Source organism: Mya arenaria, chromosome 6, assembly GCF_026914265.1.
Source record: "Mya arenaria isolate MELC-2E11 chromosome 6, ASM2691426v1".
Classification (NCBI taxonomy): domain Eukaryota; kingdom Metazoa; phylum Mollusca; class Bivalvia; order Myida; family Myidae; genus Mya; species Mya arenaria.
Window position 1 is genome coordinate 20,759,507 of NC_069127.1, and position 16,106 is coordinate 20,775,612.

A 16,106-nucleotide genomic window follows, 5' to 3' on the forward strand; every position below is an offset into this window, starting at 1 on the left:
AATTTTAAGAAAAATTGCGTATAGAATATTTGAACTAATGAATAATGTAAGTGTAATAAATCAGTTCCCTGCTTTCTTTTCATAAGAGGAAGATCAATTTCAGTTATTGACGGCCTCTTGCAAGTGTTTCGTCTCAGGTGTATTAATATTACAATCAAAACTTCATGAATATCTCAATAAGTAAAGAGACAAAATGAAGGACCGAAATAGTAGGACTTCAATAAAATCAACAATGAACAAACTAAAACTGTGTCATACCTTTCCAATACAAAATTTGCGGCTGCTAAGCTTGTTTCTGTAGAGTTTCATATAATAACAGACAGGAGCGTTCCAAAACTGGTGACATGTGGTCGACTGAACGTTTGGATTGGAGAGGAAGCGGAGTGTCAATTGCAATTTGGCAGTGATGTTACAGATATCGAAGTGTTAGGATCCATGAAAAACTCGGTATTTGTAAATCAAACAACAGGAATTCTTAGATATAAGCATATACCCGGGCTGCCTGATGAAATTCTACGGTAAGAAAACTTTTTTCCATGTGTCAAATTGATGGAACTTAATTTACATGGAATATCAATTTAGTGATATTTTCTTGTCACACAGTCGTGTGTTGTCATACTTTTGTAAATAACATTTATACTTGTGTTATCGGTTAATAAAAAAATTGAATAAATCGATTGATTGAAGATGTACATGATTTTTATCATTTAAAAATAAGCTATTAAACATTTCATTTGCACAATTTATTTATTTCATTTCAGTCTTATTGTAAAGGCCGAAGACGGTGGTATATCTCCCGTTGCAAACATCCCTATAACAGTATGTACCGGTTGTAGTGGACATGGTCATTGTATTAACGAAACGGAGATGCAGGGCAGTCAGACGCTGTTGTTTCAATACAATAAGTGCCTTTGTAATGAACAATATACAGGTGAAAGAAATGAATAATAAGATGATATGTTTAGTAACGATGATCTCGTTTATAAAGACAATAATATTTTGTACATAACACCCTCCACATCTATGTCCGATATATGTTGTAGTGAAGGTTCCTTTGTGACTGTCGTACCAAAACCAGTAGCCAAATCGAAAAACCAAGACCCTGTTAAAGGCTTTACAGACAATTCACATAGGAGACATGACCTCAACTTAAAGAATTAGATTAAATACCATTTCAACATTGAACAAAGGTCTCATATTTTTAACAGGACTTGACTGTGAGTTAGATATTGACGGATGCGTTGGACAACCATGTTCAATTGGACGAAGCTGTTCTGATGTACCTGCAGAATTTCACCTTGAGGACGAACCGGGATTTACCTGCTCAAGATGTCCGGATGGGTTTATCGATGATGGTGCGAGGTGTCAAGGTAAAAGTATAGTGTATATGTGTATCACACATTTTCAATTAGAATAAATACAGCAAAGAAATATATAGTGTTAGCTTGTCTGTCAATGAAATCAATTACTGTTTGTTAGCTGTTAAATTTGTCTTTGTTTACAAACGGACGACATGAGTATGGTACTATGTTAACTTGCAGACCTCGTTTTTTGTCTGCAGAATAATTAGGTTTTAGATAATTTAATACGCATAAATGTCTCAATTAAAAGGGTTAGGCTGCAAAAGGACCGGACGATGATGTGTTTCATCTTGTTATTTCATATGTCAATGATTGCGCGTACACAAATTCATGTAGGCCTCTTGTTCTTTTCAGATATTGATGAGTGTGCGGACACAAATTCATGTGTACAAATTTGTACCAATGCAGAAGGATCCTTCATATGTTCTTGCAAAAGTGGATATAGACTCGAATCGTCTGACTTGACAAAATGTGTCGGTATGTTCAGCACTTTTCTACATGAGTCGTCACGTTTTTTTTTAAGAAAATTTATACATCTTCAGTCACGATTATTGTTTCTTACTTTAACGAAACATAGTATTTATGTATGTATGTGTTAAGCGTCCTCAAACTCATCGTCAATAAAAGCACAATGTGTATGTATTGCAAATTATCGAAGGTACGGAATTCCGTTTATAAATCGTATGTTTAAGTATTGTCAGTATTTTTTATAAACGATAAGAAATGTTTTCAAGACATCAATGAATGCGATGAAGCTACCCACAACTGCTCCCACATTTGCGAAAACACAATCGGAGAGTTTCAATGCAAATGCCATACCGGATATAAATTAGACTATACGAGGACTGAATGTGAAAAGATAAGCAACAATGGCAAGTGGCTACTTTCTTGTTTATTTTTACTTCTTTAGCTCTAGTGTTAAGTAAGCTGAAAGCTTATACTAATTCACTTTACTTTCGACTTCATTTACTGGGTAAAAACCCAGTACTGGTGTTTTGTTCAGAGGCACTGACCGTCTTAGCTTAAAACGTTCTCAGACGCCGAGCGCTTCTAAGCGATACGCATGCTTAACAGTTTGAACCATGATGGTATGGATGTAAATGAGCTACTTTCGTTTTACAAAGATAATAAGTCTTCATTAGCAAATTAAAAATACTTTATTAATACTCATAAGAATCCGACTAAATTTAAAGATAAGCATTGATGTAATTGATAAACTAAATTTTCTATTAAACAGAATAGCTTTTTGTGCTCAGTTGTTGTTTTGTTAGTATTGCCTTACCTAATATTAAAGGAATAATCGTATTATACTGAACTTATATGCATTCATGAAGTAATTATTAACCTTTCATTTCCCAAAGTATCCACTTCAATTAACAAAATGTTTATACCTAAACAACCAAACTTTACCATTGAAAATATTTGTTTACAATTATTTACAGGTAGCTTTCCTTTAAATGTATGGATACGAATTCAAGAATTTTAAAATAGTTCCCTTTCTTTCAACATTTCCATCAAGAATAAAAAATCTTAAGATAACCTTATTCATTAGAGAAAAATCAATAATATTTTGAGGAAATGTTCTAAATTTTGTGTTTATATCACCTCTTATTCCAAGCTCAAATACAGTCAAAACATAACTATTCAATATACTTGATTTTAATTGTGTATTTTTATTAAAGATTGTAGTACTGATTGCTCAGCGACATCAGGATGTACAACGAATAAGAACAATGAATCGATATGCTTTTGTGAAAATGGTTTTGAGCTAGACAAAGATTCGAAGACTTGTACAGGTAATTAATGGGGATGCTCACATTAACGAAACACTTTATTTAAGCAGCACTTTGTGTGCTTGCCAGTATATTTAATTATATTTACGAATAATAAAATAAATAGCAGGTTGAAGAAGGTTTGAACGTTTCTTATTTCAAAACTACCTGATATCAAAACCGGTCAACAACAATTCCAGCTTTCTTCTCAAGTATGATAAAATCTACCCTACACAATGGCAACGAACACTAAATTGTTGACATGATTTCTTTCAATGTTAACGAAATTGCTCAACAACTTAAGTTTTTAAGATCTGTATATGTACCTTTGTTAGTGTATTAGTTTAATGTATTTGTTTAATACAAACTTATTGAATAAATGAACTTAAAATCTTAGTTTGGTCAAATCTTATTTCAGATATTGATGAGTGCAAAAGGAATGTTTGTCCCCAAGATTGCACAAACTCTATCGGGTCGTATTCATGCAGATGTTTTGCTGGATACAGATTACAAGGACTGAAAGAATGTAAAGGTATTGCGAAAATTTTGAGATTAATTATTAATGGCTTGTTTAATAAAACAGCAATACATGTCTTGTTAATTGTTACAAATGAGGAATCTTGTCCACAGAGTAGTCATTAGTTTTCGGATCCTTCGGGATCTTTTAACGTAACTTACCCAATAAGGAAAACAGAAAACCTCCTTTAAGCTGGTTCAAGGAGACGTTGACAGTATTACACCTACAAGTCATTCAAATGAACTTGGTATATATTACGAACCCTGAGAACACGAGAATTATATTGCAGAATGTGCTTCTCCATACTTTGGAACAAATTGTGAAGACATATGCAACTGTTCATCTCTCGGCACGAAAGAATGTCATCAAGTGAAGGGTTGCGTCTGTGAAAACGGCTGGCAAGGAGAAAGGTGTGATTTTGATGTCAATGAGTGCGAAAGTCACATTTCTCCATGTTCTGATGCCTACCAGACATGTGTCAATATTCCAGGATCGTTTCTATGCGAATGTTTAATTGGATACAAAGATAGTGGGAGTAGCCATTGTGAAGGTATCATTGAATATATAAAAATATGTCTGACACATCTATAATCAATCGTTAGTGTTGACATTTTGTCTTTTTTAATTAATTTCATCGTGTAAAAGTAGAACGTGATTTTCAAAATGTCCACTGAGAAGTTATTTGATCATTTGATTGTTATTTTATCAGATATAAGTTTACGCTATGCGAGGCGGGGTTGCCTTTTATTGGTTATTCCAGAAGATAGTATAGGCAATCGTTAAGAATATTTACGTAACAAGACGTTAGCTGCATAGTTATAACTGTAATTATGTCAATTCGCCACATACACTTGTGTAAATGAAATATTTCAGACGTAGATGAGTGCACAAATCCTTTACTTAACGGATGCGGACAAAATATGCTATGCAGCAATACTGAGGGTGGTTATACATGTGAATGCATGGAAGGATTCGTTCGGTCGGAAAAAGACTGTAAAGGTATGTTTCATTTTGGGCACGGGAAAAATGCTAAAAATATTACACATTCGTTTAAAAAATATGTTTTTGATGTTGTATTGGTAGTGTTTGCTGAAGATATGTGAACCGAAATGCCCTCCGACATCTGTTCAGCGAAGAGAGTTGAATATAAGTGTTTGAAATGAAAAAAAAAAACATTAAGATTTATGTAGTATTAAATATGCGACATAGTTTGATATCTGTGTAGAATCGAATATTCTTATGCAAGTGATAAATTTAATAATTAAAACCTAGTATCAATATGCTGTTCAATATGGATTTATGATAGTTTTTCTTCTTTAGACGTCGATGAATGTAATCACGGAATTAGCGGATGCCAACAGATGTGTGAAAATTTTCCTGGGCGTTTCAACTGCTATTGTTATTATGGTTATACCTTAGCCGAAGACCGAAAATCATGCCTGGAAGGTAAGGGACTCATACACAATGGTTTTAATAAGGCTTCTTATCGATAGTACAATAACACGATTTTTTGTGTGTTGTTTTCGTCTGCTTTGGGACGTCTTTTACTTTTTACTAGATTCTTGATGTCTGTGCATTGAATTTAACCAAATGTTTCATTGATATCTTGTTTTCCAACATTATCAAAAACATGCATATACTCTTGATCTGATAATGCGAAAACGATTCATTGATAACCAATGCATTTTATTGTTGTGTCAATAATTTCCATTTCAGTTCAGAACCCATGCTTACAATTAAGTAATCTAAACTGCTCTCATTATTGTGTCGTTGAGGAAAGAAAAGCTGAATGTAAATGTAACTTTGGCTTTTACATTGATGAAGACTTACAAACATGTAAAGGTAAATTTAAACTTACCATAATACAATTATTTAAAACGTGTTGTTAAAAAGCCTATTTAATGCAAAACATGTGCGTTTTTTTTTTTTAGTTTCGTTTACTAATTCCTTGTTTATCGAGATCATGGTGAATACAGCTTATGGAAGACAACGTCATTTTATCCGTTGTTAGCGGCGGTGCTTCACTCACTATTAGTACGAAAAAGCTTAAATAAACCAATGCTAAGTTCTTACCAAAAGGATTATGTTTCAGGTCTCCTGGATATATTATTCAGCATCAAACTGTTAACCTACTTAAAATGCAAGTTTTATGAAAACTTTCAGATATAAACGAATGCGATAACGAGACTTTAAACGAATGTCAGCCAAAAGAGAATTGCATTAACGTTCCGGGGTCGTATAATTGTAAGTGTACACCAGGATTCAAACTCTCCCATGATGGTCGGCAGTGTGACGGTAAGAGTGCTTGTTTTAAGATTTTATATAATTTGTTCGTGATATTTCACATTTGAGACGTGCGTAAACAAGATGTATTTTGAACGCTAAATGCGAGACCGTTATCGTATGATTTCAGATAATGCTATATATAACTGCAGCACTGTCCACTTCAAATTTTAAATTTTGTACATGTGCCTGTTTTCTGCGTTACATGAGCATCATACTCACTTAATTAGACTGTTAAGATTTATGTGAACTCCTCATTTACGTTTACTTGTATCATGGTTATATTTTACAGAATGTGATCAATACCACTTTGGAAATAAGTGTGAGCAAACTTGCAGCTGTTTATATGGAACATGCGACAACACACAAGGCTGGTTTAGCAATCGAATTTATTCAAAATTGAAAACTCTTCCGCTCGTTCAATACCTATAAAACCATTACTTTTAGATTCAAACAATGACACATAGTAGGAAGCTTTGTTATCATGTTGAACATATAATGACCGCTTTTTAACCGAGCTTTCCTGGCTTTACCTTTTTGTTTCCTACAAAAAGTCATGATGGTTAGAACATAAAAACAAATGAATCTTTTTATAAAATCATTCATGGCACGTATATGCTAGCAGCAAACATATACTTCTGTTATTAACACTTCTTATTTGGATTGTTAAGTTTGTTAGTTTTTATTTCGGTTTTACAATATCAATGCCATACATGTTTTTGTCGTAAATTGTAGGTTGTAACTGCAGTGAAGGTTGGACTGGTGATCAGTGTGACATTGACCTCGACGAATGTGACAATGAAGACTTGTGTCCCACAAACGTTGAGTGTGTAAACACGCTTGGCAGCTTTCTTTGTCAGTGTCACTCTGGGTTTGTTAGGACAGAGGACAGATGCGAAGGTCAGTCGAGGAGTTGTACTAAAATTCATTTATTGAAATACGAATGAAAGTTGTTTCCATTGTGTACCGTGTTTAATTGTTTTCGATATCCGTGGTTTTCGTTCGAAACCAAATCTTCTATTTGGAGGTCATTCACATTAATATCAAACACTTCAGCATTTTTAAATTTACGACACTTGGCCCGTACAAATTGAAATGATACTAAAGAGCGGGAAACGCATCTTTATTCATAACATGTTTTTGTTATGTTTGGCAGATATCAATGAATGTCTAGACGCTTCACTTAATACGTGCGAACAAGCATGTCACAATACCGGCGGTGAATACGAATGCACTTGTTATAAAGGATATATGTCAAATGTTACAACTGGAGGGTGTTCAGGTACGTTCACATAGGAGAAAATGTAAATATAGCTTTTAAAACATCATTTAAGTAAGGAGGGTTAATTTGATAATTTCCATGTTTGTGTTTCAATGGAATTTCTGCCAACTGTTATTCTTATGTTTACACCTTGAATATGTGTTATGCTGCTGAAAAATATTTCAGCATATCCTACGAACCAGTATTTATTGTCAATAGGTTTTCCCAAAACGGTATTTTGCCAAACTCTTTACTGTAGTGCGTCATTTCTGTTTGTGTTTTGTCTCAACCAGCGATTGATTTCATCACATTTTATTTTCAGAGAACATTCATATGAACTAGAATACACAGTAATCATTATAATGATTAGGCTAGACATTTATGTTAGTGTTAATAATTTATGCTCGTAGGTGATTTTGTAAATTTTATACTCTTCAGATGTCGATGAATGCCAATCAGGATATCACCAATGTGACCAAAATTGCCAAAACACTCAGGGAGGATATATATGCACGTGTAAAGAAGGGCTAGTGCTTGATCTAACTGACCGGCATTCTTGTCTAGGTAAATAATATTTAGCAGGTACTGTTTAGTTAACATCATACATGTGAGTATGTTCGTGTTTGCAATTTTTAAGTTATATGTTAGACTTGATTCAAACTATATTATTTTAGATTTTTTTTTTTTTTTAAAGTTGGAAATACAATTTGATGACCATAAACAATCATATCCCTATTTAATTTCAGCCGAGATAGAATGTGATTCTGCTGATGCTGAAAACTGTCCGGAAAATTCAATCTGTACACGAAATGCCGACATAACAAAATGTATTTGTAAGAGAGGATATGTACAGATAGCAACTAATGCTTGCATAAGTATGAATACATTTTCGAAGTAAAATATGCATGTCAATATTTATAGTAGTCATGGTAATATAAATACTATTGTAAGCCTTAACAAGCTGTAGGTCTGCCATATTTGACTTATATAAGCTGAAACATGTCGCAATGAATGTATCTTTGAAAAGTTGACAATATTTTACTATAATTAACGCGGGTTTGTTATGAAAATGAAATTCACAAAATTCTTTAAATATGTCTTTTTTCTGAATATGTTTTCAGCTTAATGGGATACATAATAAAACAACAGAATACCGGATATCCTTTGTTTGAAGCATGTTAAAAACGCATTGCTACATTTAAATAACCATTATAATTGACAGATGTGAACGAGTGCGATGACGAAAATGGTTACTGTGCTCACACATGCCAAGATAACCCAGGAGGATATGAATGTCTGTGTGAAGATGGATTCTACCTTTCAAACGATGGGAGATCATGTGAAGGTGTGTAATTGTAATGACATTATTTTGATTTATGGTACAAGTACTTCAATTATATCAATTATTAACGATACGTTATTACAATTGTCTGTGTATGAACATGTGTTTTTTGTTATTTGTTCATGTTTGTTGTTAAAAAAAATATTTTGTAAAAACTAACGTATTTTAAGATCTTGTCGACATTCATAAAGTTTAATATAAAAGAGTTCGCCTCACCAGCACCATGCTTACTCACGTTCTCGAAAAAACATAATGAACAGTGATTCATAACACCTAAACACGATTTATTATTAATTCAAATACAATGATTGAGCATACTTTGAACTAAATAATTATGTTATTATGTTATCCAAAAGCGTGTGAAAAAGGCACTTTTGGTGTAAACTGCAATTCAACTTGCAACTGTAAAGCCGAAAACACATTCACTTGTGAGAACGCTGCTGGATCTTGTACGTGCAAACAAGGATGGACCGGTGACGATTGTTCGAAAGACGTTGACGAATGTAATCTCGGTACGCACACATGTTCAGAAAATTCTTCATGTAGAAATAAAGACGGAGGTTTTTTATGCGATTGTCACACGGGGTACCAGAAAACCGGTGGCGGAATATGCGCAAGTAAGTACAATTTTATGTTTATGTTCAACACCTTTGTACTTGAGTTTCCGTTTAAGCGGACTTTATTTTTGGTACCATTTGTTGTGTATTTCTTCGTCCTTTCAATTCAACAAACTCAAGGGACAAGCCCGCTAGTCACCCATATATGAATGAAAGGCCCGGTAATCTCTTAAAGAACGATCATTGCGTAACAAAACAATAAAACTAGACTACGCATGCTTTATAATTTCCTGATAAATGCATTCTAACAAAAGGTTAACTACCAAAATATTGCCTCTACCACCAACATTGGTATTTATAATGAAAATTATAATTATATACATTATAAACAGACTTAATGTTTTTTTAAATGTTTAAAAATGAATTTTTAAATATATGGGTGTTAATTCGAATTAGAATGTGATCGAAATTATTTCGGTGAGGCATGTCGTCGACGTTGTGAATGCTTTGAAGACGAGAAGCAGTTTTCGTGTGATCATATTGATGGGCAATGTAATTGCAAAAAGGTACCATGAATTTTATTATATAATGGATTAAAATTAATAGCTGTACATAAATAGTTGACTAATTGATTCTTCATGTTTCCTTACATAAGACATAGACTACAAGTTACCATTAATTTTAACCATGACCATTGCATTTAGCATAACAACTGCTGATTTTATTCTATTTAATTCTTTGTAACACAATATGGAAAGAAAAAAGTACTTTTCTGGATGCATGCTTTAAAACCTGTATACTAGAACATTTCTGATATCGGTGTAAACGGCCATTTTATCCATATTATAGGGTTTTCATCGTAAAACAGAGTCGGAAACATGCGACCGTAAGCATATATTACTTTTTCAGGTTATATGTTCATGCTTATACTCTTTCATTGTTTTATTTGCTCATATAATAACTTTTGACGACCTGTATTAATATGTATTCCGTCAATGTAAACACTGTGTAATGCATGATATCTGGTTTAGATTAACGGATGTTTATGTAATATTTAACTTGCTAATGACGTTATCCTCTGTCGAATTATTCAGCAAAATATTTCCCCACTTACTCTGAACTTACTAAACTATTTGCGCAAATCTATTTAACTTGTTTATCATATTTTTGTACACTGATTTCACTCTGAAACTTTTCACATTTATTTCTAAAAAATATATATATGGAACTTGAATAAGTTTTATAGCTATAAAAAGTCGATAAATTTCATGTGTCTTTACGAATACTCTTATACAATTATGTGCAGGGTGCATCAATAATACATACGGCCTCAATTGTGCAAATATATGTGAATGCAACACAACAAACAGTGCTGATAGCAATCAGTCCTGTGACGAAAAGGATGGAACTTGCTTTTGTAACAAGTTCTGGGATGGAATTTCATGCAACGTTGATGTCAACGAATGTAAAGTTCAAACAATATGTGGAAACGATCCACTGAAAGGTTGCCACAATACAGAGGGTAACTTCTCATGCGACTGCAAACGAGGCTATAAGTTAGACTTATTCAACAATTGCGTCAAAGGTATTTCAACATTTTACTATCATAGATGCAGATACACGTGTATTATATGATTAACTGTAGTAACGTATGCACATGATAATACGTTTGTCCTTATAATGACTAAAGAAGAATGTACATATATAAATGAGAATGTTTAATACCACAGCAGATCGTTTTTAAATACATTCTAAATTTCAGCTTAATATTTTTTTCAGATACTAGCTTTGATGTAGATTGTAATCAAAATGTCACAGGTACGTTTAATAATGATTTCCTTTAACTAGAAATTATTTTTAATTACATTTAAACATTTAAACACACTTTTCCTACTAAAGATATAGTGTTAACTCGCGGTACGTGTGTTCATAATATACTCCTCAACAAATGCTTTATGTATATATGGATATTTTTATAAATTCGAACACTACTACTCAACTGTGTGCAAGAGAGCGTTGACAAAATAGCACTTACCATTTATGCCAATGGAACAGATTCAATCAAACTGAGCCTGTTTTTATACTTACCATATAATTTGTACTTTCCAAGAATTTATTTTTGATACACTCAGGCGCATTTTCCTTTTCAGATTGCACGGTTGCTGTCACATTAACAACAATGCTCAATATTACTTTTGACGAGACTGTTAATCTGGATATCGGTTCTACATACAGACAAACTGCAAGAAAACTAACAGATTCTGTGAGTTTAATGATTGGTGATTAAGATTAAACATTGTTTGGCGATTGGTAGTAATAGTTTTTTTTTAAACGCAATGCCTCGTTTTAATACCAGTGTTTAATTTTCTCTGATATATTGAAAATGTGAAAAATCTACGAAATAATACATAAACCTATCACTGTAAATATATTGCTGAATGGCGAAACATAACGTAAACTCTGCTTAAGGGCATGCTACATGTGACAGCAATATATATTATTTTCAGCTTCTTTCATACATGAAGAGATATACCAACTTTCCTGTCGAAATAAAGATTTGTGATATCAGGTTGGTAACCATAATTTTGTAGGCTTTAATAAAACTGTTTCCATATATTTATACATCGTACATCAAGTTAAATTATTTATTGGGTTAGGTAATTAGGTTGGGTTATTTTTAAACCGGGGTTATGTTTAAACTTTTTGCTACTGAGCTTGTTTCTGTAGCTTTTCGCATAAATATTTGATTGGAGAGTAAAAATCATTTTTTTTAATAAATCCACCTGTTCACGATAATATGTGAAGATATCACTTAGTAAGCCAATATATATATATAGTGAACTGCCATATCTCTGGTAATATCTTTCAGGAAAAGAGGACGTCTTTATGTGAATTATACCGTTTGCATGAACGCAACATTTGAAGAAGAGGATAAATTACAAAGTGAAGCTGCAAATGCATTTTTGCAACTGGCACGGGGAGATACTTTAGAATTTGATGGCGATATGGTGCATGTATCTGCAGGTAGTACGCCCTAATGTCAAATTTTGATTTAATTTGCCAATTTTACAGTGCGTTTATAAATGTGTATTTAAATAGATAAATGAACATGATCTTCAGAAAACCGCTGAGAATTGTGACTCTTATTCAAAGTAAATTTAAGGCTTGGTTTCACTATGGTAGTTCAATAAAAAAGTTCAAAATTCCGATTAGCGTCCAAGGACGCATATTAAATGTTCCGTGTGAATGTTTTATTTGTATAACACGCACTTTTAAGTAAGGGGTTTTAAAGCAATGAGTTAGGTTGTTTAATTAAGTATTTAAGCTGGTTTTTTGTTATAGAAAATGATTTGAACATACTGATACCAAATATTAAATTGTTCTGTCGCTTGAAGAAATATATTTTTACAGATAAAGCTTCACGCTTTGCTTGGTATTTAAATTTACGTTTTTGAACGAACCTGTTCTGTTGTTGGCAAAACGCGCGACCCAATCCCTATAATTGTTTAAATGCGTAACGTTTGTTTGGTCAGACTTGGAATTTATACTATTATTGTTATATTTGTTTTTTATGCACAGAAAACACAAATAAACGAGTTGATATAGCCTACCTATTGTCTTATAAGACATGAATAACTTTTCTGTTATTAGCTTATAACTACAATTCCATATATTTTCAGAGTCATCGGTCTATACAGACGATAAATGCCAGTTTTACCAAAATATGTTCGGGAATTGTGACATGGGCTACAAATGTTGCGTTGAGGAGGATCGCGTCAAATGCTGGTAAAAACTGTTAAAGAGAGAATGAAAAAAGCCATTTTGATTTCAAAACTGATACGTTTATCACAACACGAACATTTTTAAAGCCTTGATAATTGCAGCTTGTTGTACTTTTATTTTGATGTTTTTCTTTATACATTTCAGCGAGAATAATCGAAACGGTAATACTTAAATTTTTAGAGCTTTAAAAGGTATTTCAAACGGTTGAAAAAGTAACGCAGTGAAGTAGTTAGTGGCAATTTATGTGGCAGCCATTGGTTATGAAATCATCATAAACGTTGCTAAGTTCGCATCGAAAAGTTGCTATTTCAGTCTATGACCCAAGACACAGGTTAAATGGACTCCACGATGCTTTTCTGATGTCTGAGACAAGCATCGCCTAGACTTATTTACCATTGTATCTGAGTGTGTAATTGTTTCCTTCTTTCATTGCATTACAATGTTGGACATTGTTATAAACTTGAGGACATTGGTTTTCAAAAAACTTTGTTTTCAACAAATGGGAAACATTATCAACACTAAATACCATATATAACATACAATCATTGTGTAAGTTAGAAACTCTTGAATAATCACATCATTGTTGTTTTCATTAAATGTTTAAAATGCATAGTTAATTTTAACTGTTTGAATATAGCTTATTACAGTTAAAGTATGATTTGTCATATCAAACTTATGTTTTTGCAATAGTGCTTAACTTAGAATGCCTGGTGATGTTACATAATTTTGGTATCACTTGATAATATATTGGTTGCTGATTACTAATATGAAAAACATGTCTTAATACACAGATGTATGTTTTTGCATTTCTTGTTTATGTTCTTTAGTTCAACTGCATTTCAATGTAAAACGAATTGTATTAATCACCTTTGAAGGCCAAAACAGCTTGGAATAATTGTAACAGTAAACAATTTACATATTATGTCTTTACAATTAAGCCCTTTCAAATGATATGCTTACCAGAAAACAATATTCCCATAATTGTATATCAGATACCTTGATTACATATTTCAGATCGGGCAATACTCATGGGATCTGTATTTGGAGGAACTGCGTTCTTAATGATTGTCGTGATTTCCTATGTAACCATAGTTACACTAAGACGCAAAATGAACAGGAAAAAGGACAACCGCTATCCTAGGTATGGTGTTGACAAAATGCATATACTTAAGTCTAATGACCGTGATGGTCTCTGTCAGTATGAAATACACTACGGTGAAAAAAATAATAGGAAAAAGGTCGATCGTTATTCTACTTATTGTATTGAAGAAATGCATGCATATGCTTAGTTCTATATTGAGATTATATCACTACGACGTAAAATACTGAGGACAAATACTAAGCGTTATTCTGAGTATTACGTTGATGAAGTGCAAATACATATTTAGAGTAAATGATATTACTTATTGTGATGATTTGTTTAATTCTATAATGTTCTGATAAAAGGCGTTTTAAGTAATCAAGGTAATATTGATGTATTATATATACTAATTTACTTTTGTTAGAAAACTGGTGAGCTAAATTAAAACCTCTTTTAGCCTTGCGACTTATATATCTCTGTTGCAAAGTATTTCAGTTCATGAATCCATTAGATATTGTCGTCAGTTTAATTCCGTAAAAGCAATTTTAAATTTTCACAAGTTACCTTCACCATACAATGAATGAAACTGTATAATAATGTTGTATGTCAGATCCACACCACAACCCACGACTTCTCGGTCTCGTGAGGATTTAACAACTTACAACGGTAATCAACTAGTACATATTTAATGATACTTATTATTGCCGTTGTTTATACGAAATATTTGTAGACTTACGATGCAGTGTTAAATTAAAATATTGTATCCATTAACGTTTCCACAAAATAAGGGTGTAAACAAATATGTAATAAAAGTCTTTGTCTTGTTCTGTTTTCAGATGCCGGTGGTTATACAGTAGCACGCATAAGTGTGGACTAGTTGTATTTATTTACAAAAAGTATATATTGATACTATAGGACAATCGACATTATACACTTCAATTGGCATTGACCAATGTGAATCTTCGTTAATTATGTAAACGTGTTTGAACCTTAACAGTATTGAAGGCTGCATTTGAAAAACTGAACTGCGAAGTTGGATAACACAAATGAACGATTGAAAGTGTAAACTTATGGGGTTTTATCGTTTAGTTTTGGTCTACAATACGTGTAGTGAATTAAATTATTAATCGTGCATGAGCTGTAAAAATGAGGCCAGAAAACTTTAATCGAGATAATGTCGGGATTTCCTTGTTTGCCTTTTTTACACAATTGCACAAGTTTATTTCGGAAATATGTCTGTTTCATGTCGCTGTATGTGACTGTAGTAATCTCCAGATTTTGTTTAGTTAAACAAAGGTTTGTTATCATATATTGAACATATTTCTACGTCCGATTCGATTTTGTCAGACGCTATTAGATTCGCTGACAGTACTGGCATAAAACGGAACGCTATTGAGCTCGTTTGGTGACTTCTTCACCAGCTTTAGTTAAATACCTTTGCATTCGTCTGTCAGAGTTATTAATAAAAGACTAAAAGTGGATTTAGACTACAATTTTACCAAATGCTTATATTGATATATATATATATATATATATATATATATATATATATATATATATATATATATATATATATATATATATATATATATGCTTAACTGAATAATTAGCATTAGGTTACTGAAAGAAATATTAAAATATTACTAGAGAATAATACAATCATATGATTCCAATCCAAGTATAAGTATATGCATTTGTGTCGACATGTGGTGTGTTTTTTCTCAATAAAAATGTTTAAACAAACTATTGTATGCGCGTCATACACTTCTTTTAGTCTGCATTTGCAATATTATATCCATATTCAAGACAGGTCGCTTTATTTGCTCACGAATTCAAAACTGTTTTTAGGCGACTTTACTAGCTTTTCATGGAACACCGAAACGGTAATTCTAACCATCAGACACACGCATGTAAGCGTAACTCGTTATTCTATTGCAAACCAACTGGTTAAGGTCAGCTCATCATTTAGAACGCAAACATCATAATGTTACTTGTGCAATTAAAATTGATTCCCAAGTTCGATTGCAACATAATGTTACTACATTTACAAGACAGATTTTAAGATCTAAGCTCATAAAATTTACAAAACAATAAAATTGACTAATTAGCGTCTCAAGATAGAGAATACATATTTTAACCAAACACATTT

The 16,106-nt window shown here is 32.5% G+C and overlaps 1 protein-coding gene across 7 annotated transcripts in view; it reads left to right on the forward strand.

Moving 5' to 3' along the window:
• Positions 1 to 15,438, forward strand: part of LOC128238192 (uncharacterized) — a 33,986-nt gene extending 18,548 nt beyond the window's left edge. For 6 of the 7 annotated variants that reach the window (XM_052953815.1, XM_052953820.1, XM_052953817.1 and 3 more), the window contains 31 exons: positions 320 to 518; positions 762 to 931; positions 1,209 to 1,370; positions 1,716 to 1,838; positions 2,096 to 2,233; positions 3,044 to 3,157; positions 3,552 to 3,665; positions 3,940 to 4,200; positions 4,524 to 4,649; positions 4,971 to 5,096; positions 5,367 to 5,492; positions 5,814 to 5,945; positions 6,226 to 6,303; positions 6,669 to 6,833; positions 7,090 to 7,215; positions 7,633 to 7,758; positions 7,941 to 8,069; positions 8,417 to 8,539; positions 8,893 to 9,153; positions 9,550 to 9,659; positions 9,943 to 9,979; positions 10,400 to 10,678; positions 10,873 to 10,911; positions 11,244 to 11,356; positions 11,601 to 11,662; positions 11,963 to 12,117; positions 12,774 to 12,879; positions 13,021 to 13,037; positions 13,891 to 14,017; positions 14,568 to 14,623; positions 14,794 to 15,438. In XM_052953815.1, the coding sequence (XP_052809775.1) occupies positions 320 to 518; positions 762 to 931; positions 1,209 to 1,370; positions 1,716 to 1,838; positions 2,096 to 2,233; positions 3,044 to 3,157; positions 3,552 to 3,665; positions 3,940 to 4,200; positions 4,524 to 4,649; positions 4,971 to 5,096; positions 5,367 to 5,492; positions 5,814 to 5,945; positions 6,226 to 6,303; positions 6,669 to 6,833; positions 7,090 to 7,215; positions 7,633 to 7,758; positions 7,941 to 8,069; positions 8,417 to 8,539; positions 8,893 to 9,153; positions 9,550 to 9,659; positions 9,943 to 9,979; positions 10,400 to 10,678; positions 10,873 to 10,911; positions 11,244 to 11,356; positions 11,601 to 11,662; positions 11,963 to 12,117; positions 12,774 to 12,879; positions 13,021 to 13,037; positions 13,891 to 14,017; positions 14,568 to 14,623; positions 14,794 to 14,834 (3,941 nt within the window). In that variant the 3' untranslated portion in view covers positions 14,835 to 15,438. Of the gene's footprint in view, positions 1 to 319; positions 519 to 761; positions 932 to 1,208; positions 1,371 to 1,715; positions 1,839 to 2,095; positions 2,234 to 3,043; positions 3,158 to 3,551; positions 3,666 to 3,939; positions 4,201 to 4,523; positions 4,650 to 4,970; positions 5,097 to 5,366; positions 5,493 to 5,813; positions 5,946 to 6,225; positions 6,304 to 6,668; positions 6,834 to 7,089; positions 7,216 to 7,632; positions 7,759 to 7,940; positions 8,070 to 8,416; positions 8,540 to 8,892; positions 9,154 to 9,549; positions 9,660 to 9,942; positions 9,980 to 10,399; positions 10,679 to 10,872; positions 10,912 to 11,243; positions 11,357 to 11,600; positions 11,663 to 11,962; positions 12,118 to 12,773; positions 12,880 to 13,020; positions 13,038 to 13,890; positions 14,018 to 14,567; positions 14,624 to 14,793 lie in introns of those variants that run through there. The other variant, XR_008261650.1, reaches the window with a different exon arrangement.
• The last annotated feature ends 668 nt before the right edge of the window (positions 15,439 to 16,106 follow it).